This window comes from Geotrypetes seraphini, chromosome 6 (assembly GCF_902459505.1).
Source record: "Geotrypetes seraphini chromosome 6, aGeoSer1.1, whole genome shotgun sequence".
Taxonomy (NCBI): Eukaryota; Metazoa; Chordata; class Amphibia; order Gymnophiona; family Dermophiidae; genus Geotrypetes; species Geotrypetes seraphini.
Genome location: NC_047089.1, coordinates 210,057,173 through 210,074,328, shown reverse-complemented (window position 1 = coordinate 210,074,328; position 17,156 = coordinate 210,057,173). Strand labels below are relative to the sequence as shown.

The 17,156-nt window shown below is 44.4% G+C and overlaps 1 protein-coding gene across 13 annotated transcripts in view; it reads right to left on the bottom strand.

Annotated features, from left to right (window-relative positions):
• Positions 1-17,156, bottom strand: part of FGFR1 (fibroblast growth factor receptor 1) — a 214,630-nt gene that overhangs the window by 95,510 nt on the left and 101,964 nt on the right. For 6 of the 13 annotated variants that reach the window (XM_033949742.1, XM_033949743.1, XM_033949744.1 and 3 more), the window contains 2 exons: positions 7,582-7,833; positions 1,132-1,218 (listed from right to left, as the gene is read on the bottom strand). In XM_033949742.1, coding sequence (XP_033805633.1) covers positions 1,132-1,218; positions 7,582-7,833 — 339 coding nt within the window. The remainder of the gene's footprint in view (positions 1-1,131; positions 1,219-7,581; positions 7,834-17,156) is intronic. The other 7 variants (XM_033949735.1, XM_033949739.1, XM_033949741.1 and 4 more) reach the window with 3 other exon arrangements.

The window sequence follows — 17,156 nt, the reverse complement described above, 5'->3', positions numbered from 1 at the left end:
TTTCACTCCCATTATCATAGTAAATGACAGCAGATAAAGACTTGGTTGGTCCATCCAGTCTGCTCAACAGCCCCATTTATTTTTGAGGCAATGTCCAAGTTCCTGCGTTCATCAGCAAGATGATTTCCAAGCATCCATCACTTTTTCTGAGAAGAAATATTAACTTACATTGCTCCTAGTTCTTTCTCTTTGGGGGAGGGGAGGGGATGATAACTCACCTGAACGCTGTGGTCTTAAACAATACTGCTAAATTTCTCTTTTGATATGAGTGATGGCGTTATTCTGATTTTGGGATTGTATTTTATGAGTCAGGGCTCAGGCAGCATGCAACATTAGGAGCTGAAAGAGAAACACCTAAAGCAGAGCCTCTCAAACTGTGGGTCAGTACCACAAAGGAATCACATCTGGGGTCGCGACCTGGGTTGGCTCTCCATAGGTGCATCATTATTCTGCACCTCCGGAGGATTTGCACAGTATTATTTGACCACCATCATGGGATCACAGCACAAAAAGATTGATAAGCACCGACTTGAAGGGGACAGAAATAATACAGAGGGAAGAGAGAATAAAAGGGGAGAGACGGAACAAGATTCAGAGCTTAGAAGGTTTCTAACATAGGAAGGACTCGATTTCTTATTTGCAAGTTGATGGCCCTACTCTATAGATTATCCAGGATTACATGATATTCTCAGATCCTAGAACTGTGTTCATTACTTTGTGCCATATTTTTCTAACTACCTGCTAAGAAATCAGGGGGCCTCATGAGAGGGAAAGTCTTGGACCTTCCCTTCAGTCTCCTTGCTGTTAAAACGCTGTGTATAAAAGAGGAGGGGGAAGGAGTCCTTGAATAATAGTGTTCAACTTTATTTTCTATCCAGTTGTACGGCTCTGATATGTTCGGATTTACTAGCAATACAGCCAATAATTTTTAATTTTTCAATTTTAATTTGTTTAATTTATTTTTTGTGATGTAGTTAGTTTTATTGTATATTTTATTAATTTTGTTTACCGCTTTGTTTTACTGTATATTTAAATGATTATGTGAACCGCTCTGTTATTGTACAAGGAAGGGCAGTATATTAAATAAAATAAACCATAAACCATATTGGTAACAAGACATGAGTTGCATACGGTTAGGCTTGGAGTTCAAAGCATCCTTCTCCTCAGAGGAGGAATCTTCCTCGTCCTCCTCATCCTCTGCTGAAGGAAGCGCTTCTGCTGAAAGGAAAAAAAGAAGAAGCTGGAGTTAATTCAGTTGGACTGGTGCATGAAAAAGATGACGGTGCTAAAAATCTAACACTTCACTCCTCACTCTGGTGAAATCATTAAGGGGTCCTTTCATTAAGGTGCGCTAATCGATTTAGCGCGGGCTAAATATTAGTAAGCGCTAAATGCTAAGGCGCCCATAGAATATAATGGATGCCTTAGCATTTAGCGCCGACCCCTAAAGGACATAGGGTATAAATGACAGTGCAGCAGTGGTTAGAGCTACAGCCTTGGCACCCTGAGGTTGTGGGTTCAAATCCCACACTGCTCCTTGTGACCCTGGGCAAGTCACTTAATCCCCATTGCCCCAGGCACATTAAATAGAGTGGGAACCCGCCGGGACAGTTAGGGAAAAAATGCTTGAGTACCTGAATAATTTGTAATCCGCATAGAATTGCAGGATATAAATTTTTATTTAAAAAAAAAAAAAATCTCTTTATCAGGCCACGGGCACATCTTTATCAATCGCCAGGTCTCCGCAGTGGTTATAACTAATGCACACAAGAGACACATACAGAGGTGGCCAAGAGGGAGGAAGAAAAACAATCAAGTTTCTACCAAGAACAACTTTATTGTGAAAGTGACCCAACTTGGATGGGTTTCAGTGAAAATGCTTCTTGCATCAAGGGTCCCAACATTCGAGCAGAGACAGACTGAAACACTAAAAAGTCACATATAGCTTGCTTTCTGCCTTAAGAAACATTGGAGCAAAACTGCCAGACAGTTGCAATTTCATCAGATCTCTGTACGTTTCTCTTGTGTAGGGTGTACTTGTTATGGCAGTATCTTCCTGGTTGCAGCTAATAAACAAGGTGGAGGCTGGCTGGCAGACTGGAGGGTTACGGCAGTGACAGGGAAAGCCTCTACATGCTCTCTTCCCTCACTTGGCCTTTATGGGAGTTTCACAGCACCTTGTTTACTTGAGTGGAAGGTGATGGTGAAAGATAGAAAGGAAATTAAAGTACTGTAGATGGTAAATACATTGAACTACATCATCGACAGAATACAAAAACAAATAGGCATGGGGGGGAGGGGTGGCAGACAATAGCTTCACAGGACTTACAATAATTGATGGTTCTTTAGAAATTGATGGTGCCGTGTTGAAGGACACCAGCCATTAACTCCTTGGTTGGACTTTGCTGTGGGTGCCTAAGTATTAGGAAACCTTCATAAACTTATAGGCACATGAGCTGTTTTCCATCTGCATGCTCATAATCCCGTCAGCCATTCTTTGTGAGGCACATGTTAGTGCTTTAGATCACTGTTCTTCAACTGCCGGTCCGCAGGAAATTTCTGCCAGGCCGCACAGGGCCGGCAAGATTAAAGGCTGCTATCTTACCGCCCTGCTGCTGCTAAAGCCGACAGGAAGTCTTCTTTCCAATGTCAATTCAGACGTCGAAGTGGACGTTCTGGGCCAGTCAATCACTTCCTGGCTGGCCCAGAACGTCCTCTCCGACGTCAGAATTGACGTCGGAAAAAAGATTTCCTGTTGGCTTTAGCAGTAGCAGCAGCAGGGCGGTAAGATAGCAGCCGACCCGGGGAAAGGAAGGAGGGAGTCTTTTTTTTGCACGGCAAGGAGGGAAGGAGGTAGGCAGGCAAGCAGGCTGGCTTTGGCCAGGGAGGAAGGAAGAGAGGTAGACAGGCAGGCAGGCTGGCTTTGGGGGTGGGGTGGGACAAAGTGTGGAAGGCAATGAGAGGGACATGGGAAGGAGGCACTGGGGGCACTAAAGACATGGGAAGGAAGCACTGGGGGCATTAAAGACATGGGAAGGAGGCACTGGGGGCACTAAAGACATGGGAAGGAGGCACTGGGGGCACTAAAGACAGGAAGAGGCACTAAGAACATGGGAAAGAGGCACTGGGGGCACTAAAGACATGGGAAGGAAAGAGGGAGGGAATAGAAAGGGACAATTCTTGGGCCTGAGTGCAGAAAGAAAGGATACACAGACAGAAGGAAAAGCAACCAGAGACTCATGAAATCACCAGACAGCAAAGGTAGGAAAAATGATTTTATTTTCAATTTAGTGATCAAAACGTGTCAGTTTTGAGAATTTATATCTGCTGTCTATTTTTCTATAGTTACTGAGGTGACCGAGTTCGCGGAGATGGGGCGGAAATGGGTTTTTTAAATTTTAGTCCTAGTAGTTTGCCGGTCCACAAAATAATTATTTTATTTCTGCCGGTACACGGGTGTAAAAAAGTTGGAAAACACTGCTTTAGATAATGGTGAAGAGCACATACATAGAACAAGTGTTAGTGCACCACCACTAGGAAGCCACATAGTGGCCACTGTTTCTCTCATTCATGGAGGGAGTGCCTAAGTCACCTTAAGCTAAAAAGGGACTGGGACATGTATATCACCTTTTTGTAGTTTTACAACCACATTCAAAGTGGTTTACATACAGGTACTTCAAGCACTTTCCCTATCTGTCCTGGAGCGCTCACAGTCTATCTAATGCACCTGGGGTAGTGGAGGATTAAGTGACGTGCCCAGGGTCACAAAGAATAGTGTGGGGTTTGAACCCACAACCTCAGGGTGCTAAGGCTGTAGCTCTAACCACTACATCACACACTCCTATGAAGGGATTTTTGTGACCGAGAAACACTGGGAGACTATCAGCACTTAGGAAAGATTGTTTTTCTTTAAAATTCCTTTGTGTTCTTGGAAAACCTCCCCCTTTGGGATGTTTGCATGAGAAAGGTTGGGATTTACATTCAGCTAACAAAGCAAACCCGCTGTTCGTGCCTCAGACCATCTAGAATCCTAAGAGCTTTGCACAATTTTCCAAAGCCCGGAGGATTAATGTGTTTTGTGGAAGTCGATGCCTTATTACCTTGGGGCATGGAAACTTTGCCACTTTAAAAGGAGCTAAAATTAAAATGGATTACCATACCCAGGGATGAATAAGAGATGCTCCAGACCGAACTCCTCCACCTACTCTTTCAATCCTCCTACAAAAAGCCCACCCCTGCCTTTTTTTTTTTTTTTAGCTAAAAACATAAATATGCTAATTTATTCTCTCTTCACACAGAGCCAGCTGTGGTTTAGAATGGGGCCCTTTCTACTTCCTTTTGTAAGGAGAGGGGATTTCTGTGGCTTACTAAGGACAGAATGAAGCCCCATCCTAGAAATCTCTTTCAAACCCAGCTCCATGTGTCAACACTTCAACGGAGTTGCTGCTTTCTCACGGCAGCCGTGTTACAGAATACGCTACATGTCTACAGCTACTCCTAGCAGATGGGGTTGCACAGAATTATGTTTACACACACTTGTTTGTCCCACAGCGTCAAAAATGCGGAGGCAGCAGAGCTCCTGTCTCACTTATCTCCGTTCTCCTAACAAACTTCTTAGTTCTAATGATGCTATCAATAGAAGGCACAGGTCAGAGGGGTAGAAAGGATCCGAGGCCCACGATGAGGGGAAGATTACCTAGGGGCAACCAAGGTCAAAATCCTTCACAGATGTCACAATGACACCGTGCAAGAGTTTCTGTAACATACCAGCCAAGAAAGGACATCACAGGTAATGGAAGACCAAAAAACAAGTGTTACCATAGAACACCAGTGACTCTATAGAAAGGTCCAGTATTCTGGTAACCCACTGGCTATAGAACAGCAGGGCTGAGTGCTCCTGTCACTTTATGGAACATGCATTTATTTATTGTGCTTTATTAACTGCCTTTATGAAGCATTTAAAGTAGGGAAGAATCAAATGTCATTGCTGGAAGATCCTACCATGGACATATTATATTGCGGAAGGTGAGGTTTCAGGCTCATGCCTTTTTTTAGGTGGCTCCTGAGTTGTGGAGCAGGCTCAGAGGTGTGGCAAGACAAAAATTTAATTCCTTACATGTTTCGTAAGCTGCTAAAAGCTTAAGTTTTCCCCCCCAGTGATGAGTAATGGAAGTGTGGGGTTGGTTGCCACATGATTTGGCATTTGTTTGATGGAACAAATTTTTAGTATTTTTTTTTTTTTTCAGAATTCCAATTGCATTTGTTGTCTTATGTATACCAGTAAGATCAACTGGTTGACTAAGCAGTACAAAACTAGTTTTAAATATATAGAAACAGGAGTTTATGTCCTGACAAACTTTTTTTTATTATTATTATTACTATTGCGCTTTTCTCAGCCTTTGGAATGCTGGTCAGAAACAGCTGCTAAAACCCTCCACATTCTTCTTCCAACTGCATCCACTTCTTCCTGCAGTTACAAAATGCAACAGCCGCTCATACTGAACACATTAAATGACCTTCTCTGCTGAGCTGGATCACTCTGTGTCCGCTTCTTTAACTAGCCAGCACAGGTGGTGTCTTTGCAAACCCAGCTGGGGCTGCTCACAGGACAGTGCTGGGAAGTGGGGCGCTGACTTGGACCACAACCTGGAAATGCACATCTGCTCTGATAACAAGCAGCTGATTTTCTTTTGGCTTCACATCACTCTGAAGGTGTTCACCAGTGTGGTGAGAGGAGGAAGGACGACTCCATGTCCAATATTTCTGGAAATCATTAGAGGAGGAGGAGCACTGGAGCTTTGGACAAGCAAAATGTACATAAAATTCTGCTCCAATAGCATAAGAACATAAGAATAGCCTTACTGGATCAGACCAATGGGCCATCAGACCCAGTAGCCCATTCTCACGGTGGCCAATCCAGGTCACTAGTACCTCACCAAAACCCAAGGAGTAGCAATATCCCATGCTACCGATCCAGGGCAAGCAGGCTGGTTTCTACCTGCTGCTGCTATACTTTCCAGATCTTCCTCTCTCAATGTTTTCTTAAAGATTAAGCAAAATCTAAGCTCATTTCAAGACAAAGCTTTTACCCTGGTTTCCAGGGCAATTCTCCAACCAATAATGAATTGCAGCACAGTGTATGAATGTATACGACAGACAATTGATAGACATAAACAATGACAGTACTTCTCATAAAAGATATTAACATAAAAATACAGAAATCACAACAAGACAACCGACTATTTTATCTCAAATTTTACCTTTCCTCACACTATTAGAGGATCTTCTGTGCTTATCCCAAGTTTTCTTGAATTCTCCTCCAAGCAACACTGGGAGACATGTTTAGAAATACATCCTGGAAAGACCTGCCTAGCATACTGCTTGATTTTTTGCTCAACCAGAAAGTTGCAAATACACCTAATCCTGTCTGAATGCTGTCTTTTCCTGCTCAGAATGAGGGTGAGGAGGTTGCATTGTTAGTAAAACAGCATCATGCATAGGCACAGCCAATACTCAAAGAAAGCCAACACAAAATGTGCATTGTTTTTGGTAAGAGGCAGGCTTAAAGACTTCAACCCCATACCCTCCCTCTGCCTTCGAAGATCAGAATTTCCCAGCCTAGGTCCGGAAGGGCACCTAACCAAGCTGGTCTTCAGAAGAGCCACAGTAAAGATGCAGGAGTTGGATTTGCATATTAATTTCTCTCATGGTTTTTCATCAAGGATATACTGAAAGCAGACCCTTTAGGTGTGCCTCCAGGACAGGACTGGAAGCCACTGCTCTAGACACAGTTTGGTCACTGGATGAAGAAACACTGTATATGACTAAAACGTGAGGAGTTCAGACTGACTCTCCTAAACATTCACAACATTTTCCCACAAATTGGCAAAGAAAAAATGTGGATGTTCAGGCCTACAACTTTGTTCCAGTTTTCTTATTAAGCTTTAGTATCTTATTTGTCTAGTTTACTGGAGGGAAAATCTGGCCTGACTGCCTTTCTGCTGTTTTATTGTGTATTCTTTAAGCTTTAGGATCGATTTTTAAAGGGTCTAAGTGACTAACTTTGGGACTCAGGTATTCAAAACAGACCAGGGCAGAACATCTAAATTCAGAGGCCTAGTTGGTTTTTTTTAGGAGCCTAAATTAAGGTACCTAAATAATGAACAGCCACAAGGGCAGACTAAGAGTAGGGAAAATTTCAGTCACTAAATACTGATTGGCAGTATTACTAACACAGAACAAACCTAAATTTAGGAGCCTACAACTACAGTCAAGTCTTACAAAAGACTAACAACTGCTGTGGGCATTTTTTCTTTAAACAGTTATCCCCTTGTTAATTGATAACCATTAACATTTACTGTGGCATTGAACTACAGTTTTCAATATGGGCACCCTTGTTGACATTTGTAGATGGTCATGTGACACCTCCCCTCCTCAAGGAAGGAAAGTGTCCTTAAAGAACAGTACACTATTGATACAGTATGTCAATACTACATTGGCCATTTATCTATTATGCCCCAAATTTAGCGGTTTCATAATCTGGCACTACCCCTCTATGACAATCCGCATGGGGCTACAAACCTGAAACATTAACTGTGAAGTAGGTGGTCTCGCTTCCCGAGGGGCCGTTGGCCATGCAGACATAGAGCCCCGAGTCCTCCTGCATGGCTTCCCTGACCTCTAGCTCTTCCCCAGTGATGCGAGTTCGATTGTTCTCAGACAGCTGCACCCCATCCTTCACCCAGCTGATGCTCTGCACATCCTCCCGCAGCCTGCAGCGCAACTGAAGGAGCTCACCAGGGTGCGCCGAGTACGATTCAAATTTTGGCCCAACTGGAAAAATTAAAGACACACAGACACAAAAAAAAAAAGCAAACCAGATTTTAATTTTGGGGGGGCAGGGGATCTGTGTAAGGGGGCGTTAAAAATGTTAATGACCTTAGAGGTTATTTGGTGCATCATTTATGGTTGCTTCATTCAAAGACAGACAAAAGCAATCTGGTATTCATGAGTTTCCTGTTAGTCCACTGGATTTCAAAAGCTCTAAGGTTTCAAGTCAAGGATGCAACATTCTAGTCCTGAAATGTCACACAAATATCTGGATTCTGCAATACTTGAGCATCCAGAGGCTCCAGGTTACAATTACATTTGTCACCCTGTAACCCAAATCTTTGTACAGCATTCCAGGGCCATCAAAGGCATGCCTTAACCTCCCAGGAAAAATTTAGTTTTTCTTAGAGTGGGTACTCATCTAACTGACCTTCCAGATGGGAAAAGCATAGCCACAGATGCCCCACAAATACCAGGCTTTGATTGCTGTATCAGTTTGCAAGGCGCATGCCCACAGTGAAGAAAGAGATAGTAGAACAATTAAACCTACTTACCACCAGTACCTACCTGTTAGCAAGCAGTTGTAGCCATGCTGCCCCTTCCAAGGAGGGAAGGAAGCAATGTTAGAAAAGCATTAAGCAGCAGGATTAGGGTTTCAAGGCTATAGAGACATGATCACTCTAGGCTGGGTTTTAATTCAGTTACCTAATTCCAGATCATCATGAGTTTCACAGCTCAGTTCTAAATTCCCAGTGCCCATCCCAGTGTTGCTCTAAACCCATCACCATTCTGCTTTAGTGAAATGGTATGGTGGCTGTGTTAGTCCACTTTTCAAGGTAATATAATGAAATAAAACAAAAAAACCAAATTAACTCAATGCTTTTTATGATGAGCATTTTGAAGGTAACCCTTCTTCTTCAAATCAGAAATAAGCAAATGTTGGAAATATCAGCATATACAAGGAGAACATAAGCATTTTAGGGATAGGAAGAATGAGGGGTGGGTGAATGGGCAGGAGACAGAGAGATGACAGAGCAGTTTTAAATGTCTTTGTAGTGGGAAAGTAAGCCCAGTTCTGTGTTGTCCTGTCTGGTAGGTGTCAAAATATTTTATCATTTTGATTTCAAAGGTTTTACGCTCTTGGATTGTCTTAAAGTTTCCTTTTAGTATTCTTACCATAAAATCATTGGTTCAGTGGCCAGTTTTTCCAAAGCGTTGCCCAACAGAGGTGACATCCTGTTTAGTATTGCAATTTTTTAAATGATATCTATGTAGGTTGATTCTGGTCTTTAGCCTTTGGCTTGTTTCACCATTCTGTTTTAGCAATGGAGTTAGGAATCCAGAACTGGATACCATCCAGCTCAGTTGATCACACCATGTTAAGATGATTCCGTTCTCATCACAATTAAAACCACACTACACCTTGTGTGCAGGAGAGGTCTCTTGTGGCCAGCGAAAAAGGTCTAAAAAACCCCCATAGAGAATGACATGGTGAAATAATTCATCACCGTTCCCGACCCCGCGGGAAACCATCCTGTGTCATTCTTTAGTACTGTCTCTCTCAACCTCAGTCCTTTTACACCAGCATTCTTTAATGTAAAGCTTGAGGGTCAGTAGTTGCGCCCATTTATACTCTGATTCTTCTCTCTCTCCTTAAATGACATGGTGACGTTTTCCCTTGGTTATCCGCAGGGACGGAACAGTGATGAATTCTATCACTGTGTCATTCTTGGCCCATCTCACTTCAAGTCCATGACTCCCAGGAAAATAAAGAATGCTCTTTTAGAAATGTCCCCTAGTTCAGTGGTTATCATCCCTGTCCTTGGGGCATATCTTGCTAGCTGTGAGACACCCACAACAGATAGGTATGTAATAGATTTGCATCCAGTACCTCTACTGAATCCATTTCATGCATATTTATTGCACATATCCTGAAACTTGGTGCAGTACCTTCATTACCTGCTTAGACTAGAGCAGGGATAGGCAATTCCGGTCCTCGAGAGTCACAACCCAGTCGGATTTTTGAGATTTCCACAATGAATATGCATGAGATTGATTTGCATACAATGGAAGCTGTTCATGCAAATTAATCTCATGCATATTCATTGTGGAAATCTCGAAAACCCGACTGGGTTGTGGCTCTCGAGGACCGGAATTGCCTACCCCTGGACTAGAGTATTCTTAGTTTGATGAGCCAAGGGAACCACTCTGGGCTGATGGGAGTTCCTTTCCCCTCCTCTTATCTCAATAACATCTGGTACCTGTGCTCTTACATCAAACCATTTCACAAGCAGGTCTACACCTTATCAGCATGCCTTGTTACAAAATGTTGGACCAAACTGATCAAGTACTAAATTCAGAATGTCTAGCTCTGCACCAGTTGGGTTGTTAGGATGCTCTTTAATACCGTAACTAACTATACATGAGACAGATTTGCATATAACTGAGGGAGAGTATATGCCAGTCTCTCTCATAACATTTGTTAGGGATGCTTGTAGTTCTTGAAGAATGAAGTTAGAAGCCACTCCAAACCAATGCTGCCAACTGGCTCCATGTCATAAGGTAAATATTAATCTAATTCTAATTTTACCCTACTGCATGCAGGGCTACAAAACCATGCATGCAACAGGGTAAAAACCAGGTCAGATTAAGCCACTCTTAAAGCAGAAGCAGAGTGAGAATAACTACACTCTAGCTAATGACATCAATTCCTCACGAATTGGGTAACGTCTAATGCAGTGTTCTTCATTTCAAGGTAGGGTTGCCAGATTTTACATTCGTAAAATCCGGACCCCCTAGCTCCGCCCCCCCCAGCCTTGCCCATCCCCACCCTGTTATGCCCCAGTCCCGCTGCTTGCTCTGGTTGGGCAGGAAGGCATCTGCGAATGCGCGGATGCCCTCTTGCTCGACACAATTTTGGGGGAAGCTTTTCAAAACCCGGACAAAGTGCTGGGTTTAGAAAAGCCATACAGGGAAATCCGGACGTCTGATAACCCTATTTCAAGGCCCAGTGATGATTACCACTGACCAAGTGTAGCTCCCTAACTCTCTTTTCTCAGTAGTATATACTCCCCTTGTTCAGAGGCTTACTGCTCTCATGGTCTTCAGAACAGCTCTGTTTTCTTTCTGGATTGTACAGCTTTCAGTAGCTTTGAATTGTATACAACATACAAAATTTCATACTATTTTTTTCGAGACTGTGTAAATAGACTGTGTATGAAGTTTGGACACCACGTGGCTCAAGCATGTCAACATGAGTGGAAGAAACAGAAGAGGTATTGTTACTGCCATTAGATAAAGGTCAGAGGTCAATAACACTGGTCCTAGCTCATGCCTTTTTGCCAAAGAGGCGCTAACTTAAAAAATAATAATAATAATTATAATAAAGATCACTGGTCTAATAGATTATGTTAAATGAATTCTTCAAAACATGAATGAAAGCCTAGGGAGGAGTTCAGTGATGTATGAAGGGCCAGATACAAGCCTGGTCATTAGGCCCAATCCTTGGAATTTTTTTTTTTCAAGTCTACCTCAAACCTTACTAAAGTAAAAGCAGAGAAAGATACATTTCCACATTGTAGTCACACTCCTGTCTGGTTTCCAAATTGGTTATAGATTTCTTTTTTTTGTTTTTTGGAAGAGCAGGGGGTGAGACAATTACGAACAGCAGCAAATTGCAATTATATCTATGCACACATTTTTAGAAAAAAACTATTATATAAAGTATAACAAGCATAGCGCATCATTTAACGTGCACCTAGACTGCAAACTAAAAAGTAATACCTAGAAAGTTCAATATTTGCTTTAGAATTTCATAGATATGCAGGTCAAAGGCATTTTTCCTCTCTGAAAAAAAACAAACTACTCTGGCAGTGGCGTACCTAGGGTATGTGGCACCCGGGGCCCATCATTTTTTGACACCCCCCCCCCCCCCCCTCATGTAAAATTTTTTTTTTTTGCAATAACCATGAAATGGAATAAATGGTCAGAATAGAAACAGGCAGTGAAAAATTTCTTTTTTTTTTTTTTTTTTTTTTTCCAAAGTATTTTTATTGAGAATGGCAAAAGGTCCAGACAAGCAACTATGGTCTGTACAGAAACTTATACATTATCAAAAAGAGCACAGAATGAGAGTAACAGCAACAACAAGCATGAACAAGCCTCTCCCAAGAGAAAATTGCCAATGAGAGGCATAGCAATACACAACAAAAGGCCAAAACTTGGGGCAAGCAAACAAATCCCACCCCAGAACCCACAAGAATAATAAGCCGGACTAGACCCTCAGCCATATTTTATAATGAAAAAAACCCCCACAAGCAACAACACACCAATCCGCACAACAAGCACCCAAGAAACACCCAGCCACCACCCAGACAAAACTACCAGACACACCTACCCCACCAAGCCCAGACCCAACCCCCCCTCCCCAGAGAGTGCAAGCGCAAAGTGGACCGTGAAAAGGGCAGCTGCAGAAGTGGAAAGCCCCAGATAAGTAGGTTAGCTAAAGAAAGCCCACAGATAGAAGAAATCAGGATAACAGAAGTTCCAACAAATGCTCCCACAGAAAATTTTCTTTTATTGAACCTCATTTATGTAACCATTATTCCAAACATAACATAACATAAATTATGTCTGAATTGTCATGACATCAGAAGTACATATGGAGTAGTTGCAGGTGATGCTTGGGACAGTTCTGATTATGTTAGTTTGGTTTTATGTGTTTTTTTAATAGAAGGGTTTTTATTTCTTTTTTTAAGGTTTTGTAGTTTGTGGTCGAGGTCAATAGGTTGTAGAGTTGGGGGTCAAGTGTTGCAGCTCGAATGGCTAGGAGGTTGTCGAACAGTTTTTTTCTTTTGACGTTTTTGGTTGGAGGGTGTGTGAATGGTGCGTGAGTTCTCCTATGTCTGTTTGAAGTGGATTGAATTATTTAGCTGAAGAAATTAGTTACCCCCCCCCCCCATTCCACACACATTAATTCTCTTCCATTTTTGTTCCCATTATAAAAAAACACTGATAAGTTCCCAGGAAAAAAATACATTAAAATAAGAAGTGAAAACAAAGGCCCCTACAGATGAGAACATAACATAAGAATAGCCTAACTGGGTCACACCAATGGTCCATCATGCCCAGTAGCCCATTCTCATGGTAGCCAATAGTGCTGCCCGATTCAGAGAAAAATATTTCATTCGATCCGATTCACCCTGTTGAATCGATTTTTCGATTAGATTCACTGTTAATGACACCGCTTTTTAAGTTTAAACAAAGTATAACAATAAATTTCACAACAACAATAAATTTCACAAAGTACTTAAAAAAAAAAAAAATCACATTTTTCCATTAAAGCAGTTCTGGAGACATTTGCTTGAACAGTCTTTTTTCCCAGTCCATAAGCAAGCAATATGAAAAAGATTTCCTTAATTATCTACTCAAACATTTTTGCTATTTACTTTCATTGTACCTATACTATTATTCAGTAGAAAAAATGGACTTAACTGTGCAGGAAATGAATCTCCTCATACACCCACCATTATAGTGCAAAAATGTGCAAAGGTCTGTTTTTTTCTTTCGATCACTACATAGCCTAATGCCACACAAGCAGCGCTGTTACAAACATATTCTGAAGGTCAATGCTAAGGTTGACAAAGTTTCCTTCCTTGGACCAGAAGGAGATACTGACAAACCACTGGAAGAGATTCTAAAACAACTACCCAGAAATAACACCCAAAGACCCACTCAGTGTGTGAACCAGTTGAGTGGAGTGGACTAACTGGGGGTGGAAATGGGCCCAGAGTTTGCTCAGCAGAATTTCCCAGACTACCTCTTCCTCTCAACACACTGACATGCTACCACCACCACCAACACTAGGAACACCTCACCGAGTATGCCAGCAATGCTTATAAACTTTATAAAACACATTATTATATTTTCTTATAAAGCATATATTTTTAACTGAACTCAGCCTTGCCATTCACAAAAATAGAAAAGTTCCCATTTCAAGCTGTCTCATGTACACTTTTCAAATCTAACATATTGTAATCACAAAACAGAAAATAAAATTATTTTTTCTACCTTTTGTTCTCTGATCAATATTCAAATCTTGTTGGTCCCAGGCTCTTGTTGTCTTGCTTGCCAGGGTCTCCTTTCTCCGTGCTAACCATCCGTCTGCCATCTCTGTTCTCCCCTTCCGTTTCCCTTCCCTCTCCCGGAGATCTGGCATCTTTCCTTTTTTTTGTCTCCATCCACAGATTCACCTTTTCTCAACTCCCCACCACCCCAGGATCCACCATCTCTCCCTTTCTGTTCCCAACTATCCTCCTATCCAGTATCTCTATCCCCCCTCCACACCATCCCCTGTTTCCAAGTTCTCTCCCTTTCTGTTCCTTCCCTCCCTAAATCCCATTATGCACCATCTCTCTCCCACTCCTCTGTTTTTAGACCCATTATTTCTAACCCCCAAAGTCTGGCATATGCATGTATCTTTGAACCCCCCCCTTCCCTCTCTCCCTCTGTGTACTTTTACACCAGGACCCCCCTCCCCCGAAGGTCTGTCCCCCCTCCGAAGGGCTACACCCCACCCCTGAAGACCTGCACCCCCCGAAGGACTTTACCTCCCACCCGAAGGTCTGTCCCCCTCTGAAGGCCTAAACCCCACCCCTGAAGGACTGCACCCCCCCCGAAGGCCTGCACTCCCTTGAAGGTCTGCACCCCCCCGAAGGCCTGTCCCCCCCTTGAAGGCCTGTCCCACCCCCTTGTAGGCCTGTCCCCCCTTTAAGGCCTGCCTGCCTGCCTTCCCCCCCCTTGAAGGCCTGTCTCCCCCTTGAAGGCCTGCACCCCCCTTGAAGGCCTGCACCCCCCCTTGAAGGCCTGTCCCCCCCCTTGTAGGCCTGTCCCCCCCCTTGTAGGCCTGTCCCCCCCCCTTGTAGGCCTGTCCCCCCCCTTGAAGGCCTGTCCCACCCCCTTGTAGGCCTGTCCCCCCTTTAAGGCCTGCCTGCCTGCCTTTCCCCCCCTTGAAGGCCTGTCTCCCCCTTGAAGGCCTGCACCCCCCTTGAAGGCCTGCACCCCCCCTTGTAGGCCTGTCCCCCCCCTTGTAGGCCTGTCCCCCCCCTTGTAGGCCTGTCCCCCCCTTGAAGGCCTGCCTGCCTTTCCCCCCTTGAAGGCCTGCACCCCCTTGAAGGTCTGCACCCCCCCAAAGGCCTACACCCCCCCCCGAAGGTCTGCACCCCCCTGAAGGCCTGCCTGCCCCCCTTGAAGGCCTGCACCCCTTGAATGTCTGCACCCCCCCCCCCGAAGGCCTGTCCCCCCTTGAAGGCCTGCCTGCCTGCCTGTCACCCCCTCCCCCTTGAAAGCCTGCTTGCCTGCCCGCCCGCCCCACCCTGAAGGCCTGATGCCCCGACCCACCCCGAAGGACCGCTCGCCCCCCTGGCCTCCCCGCACCACCTATGAACAGCCGCAGCAGGATCGCGAAGTCAGCGTCGGGTACCAGCCCTAAGGGGGTGTTCCCGGCCTTGCCGTTCAGTCCCCCGCCACCCCCGAAGGACCGCTCGCCCCCCTGGCCTCCCCGCACCACCTATGAACAGCCGCAGCAGGATCGCGAAGTCAGCGTCAGCGATCCCTGCTGCTTCCTGCGCCACGGTCCCGCCCCTCCTCTGACGTCAGAGGAGGGGCGGGATCGCGTCGTAGGAAGCAGCGCAGGGATGCTGACGCTGACTTCGCGATCCTGCTGCGGCTGTTCATAGGTGGTGCGGGGAGGCCAGGGGGGCGAGCGGTCCTTCGGGGGTGGCGGGGGACTGAACGGCAAGGCCGGGAACACCCCCTTAGGGCTGGTACCCGGGGCGGCCCGCCCCCCCCGCCCCCCCCCTAGGTACGCCACTGTACTCTGGTTCAGACCACAGACACATCTGATCCCTCCAAAACTCGCACTAGCAAACGGAAACAGCTTCAATCCAGAAAAATTTTCCAGAGTCCTGGACCAAGTTTCTCTGTCCCAGCGGGATCACAAATTACCTACCTGGGGCACAGAAAGATTAGGTTCTTACTTTGGTAATCTTCTTTCTTGTAGATGTGTCCAGTGGTCCTGAATGCTAGGGTCTTGTGTATGAACCAGCAAGTTGCTTGTAGAAAACTGTCAATCATGTTTTCCAAATCTATCTCCTTCTCAGGGAGCTGCTCCTGCCACCTCAGTTTGTAGAAAAGCAATCAAATAGCTCTGTAATAAGACATAACAGGAAGGAGGAAAACGGGGAAAAATCTCCAAGACTACAATTTTGTTCTGCTCTGTAACAAACATAGGGCATAACATTATTAACATTCAAACAGCACCATATAAGTATAGAGTTCGTAGCTACTCACATGATCTGCTAACAAGCAAAGACTTAAACAAGACTGTATGTTCATGATGATTTACCTATGCATCATCTTTTTTTTTCTCAGCTCCTCTGAGAGATAGAAAATTCTTTCAATCCAGATTGATCCTTAGGCAGAAGGCAGGCAAAGCCCATACACAGGGTGGGGCATCAGGACCACTAGACATATCTACAAGAAAGAAGATTACCAAGTAAGAACATAATCTTTCTTTCTAGTGCAATGTGTCTAGTGGTCCTGAACGCTAGAGACATACCAAAGCAGTCCCCAGAATCTAGGGTGGGCCCTCTGTGCCTGCCTTTAAGACAAGAGGCCCTGAAAGCGGTGTCCTTCTTGGCTGCTATGTACACCCTATAGAACCTGTTAAAGATATGAAGGGTAGATCTTGCAACTGCTCTACAAATCTCCTCTGGCGAGATAGCCCTAATCTCCGCCCACGAGGCAACAACTCCTCTAGTGGGTATGCTTTCAATGCGATCGGTGGTTGTTTACCACAGCCCACATAGCGTAGGAAATGGCCATTTTAATCCATCTGGAAACAGAGGCTTTAGATGCTGGCCTCCCTTTCTTGGCATGACAGGCGAGAACACAAAGGTGATCTGAAAGGCGAAACTCATTGATATCTTTGAGGTACTGAAAAAGCACTTTCTTGACATCCAACAAATGCAACACTTTTTAACCTTTTTTTAAGATCCTATAGGGTGAAAAGCAGAAAAGCTGACTTCCTGATTGACATGGAAGGCTGAGGTAAGAAAGACGGGACAATGAGTAAGGTGAGCCCTGCTTCCGTGAACCTGCAGGAAAAAGCTTGTAACTCAGAAACCCGTCTCGCTGACGTAATTACCACCAGGAACACTATCTTGACTGTAAGATCCAAGAAGAAAGGGGGCAGTACTAAGATCTTGCAACACGATATTAAGGTTCCAGGAAGGGAAAGGAGAACACACCAGAGGGCAAAGCCATAG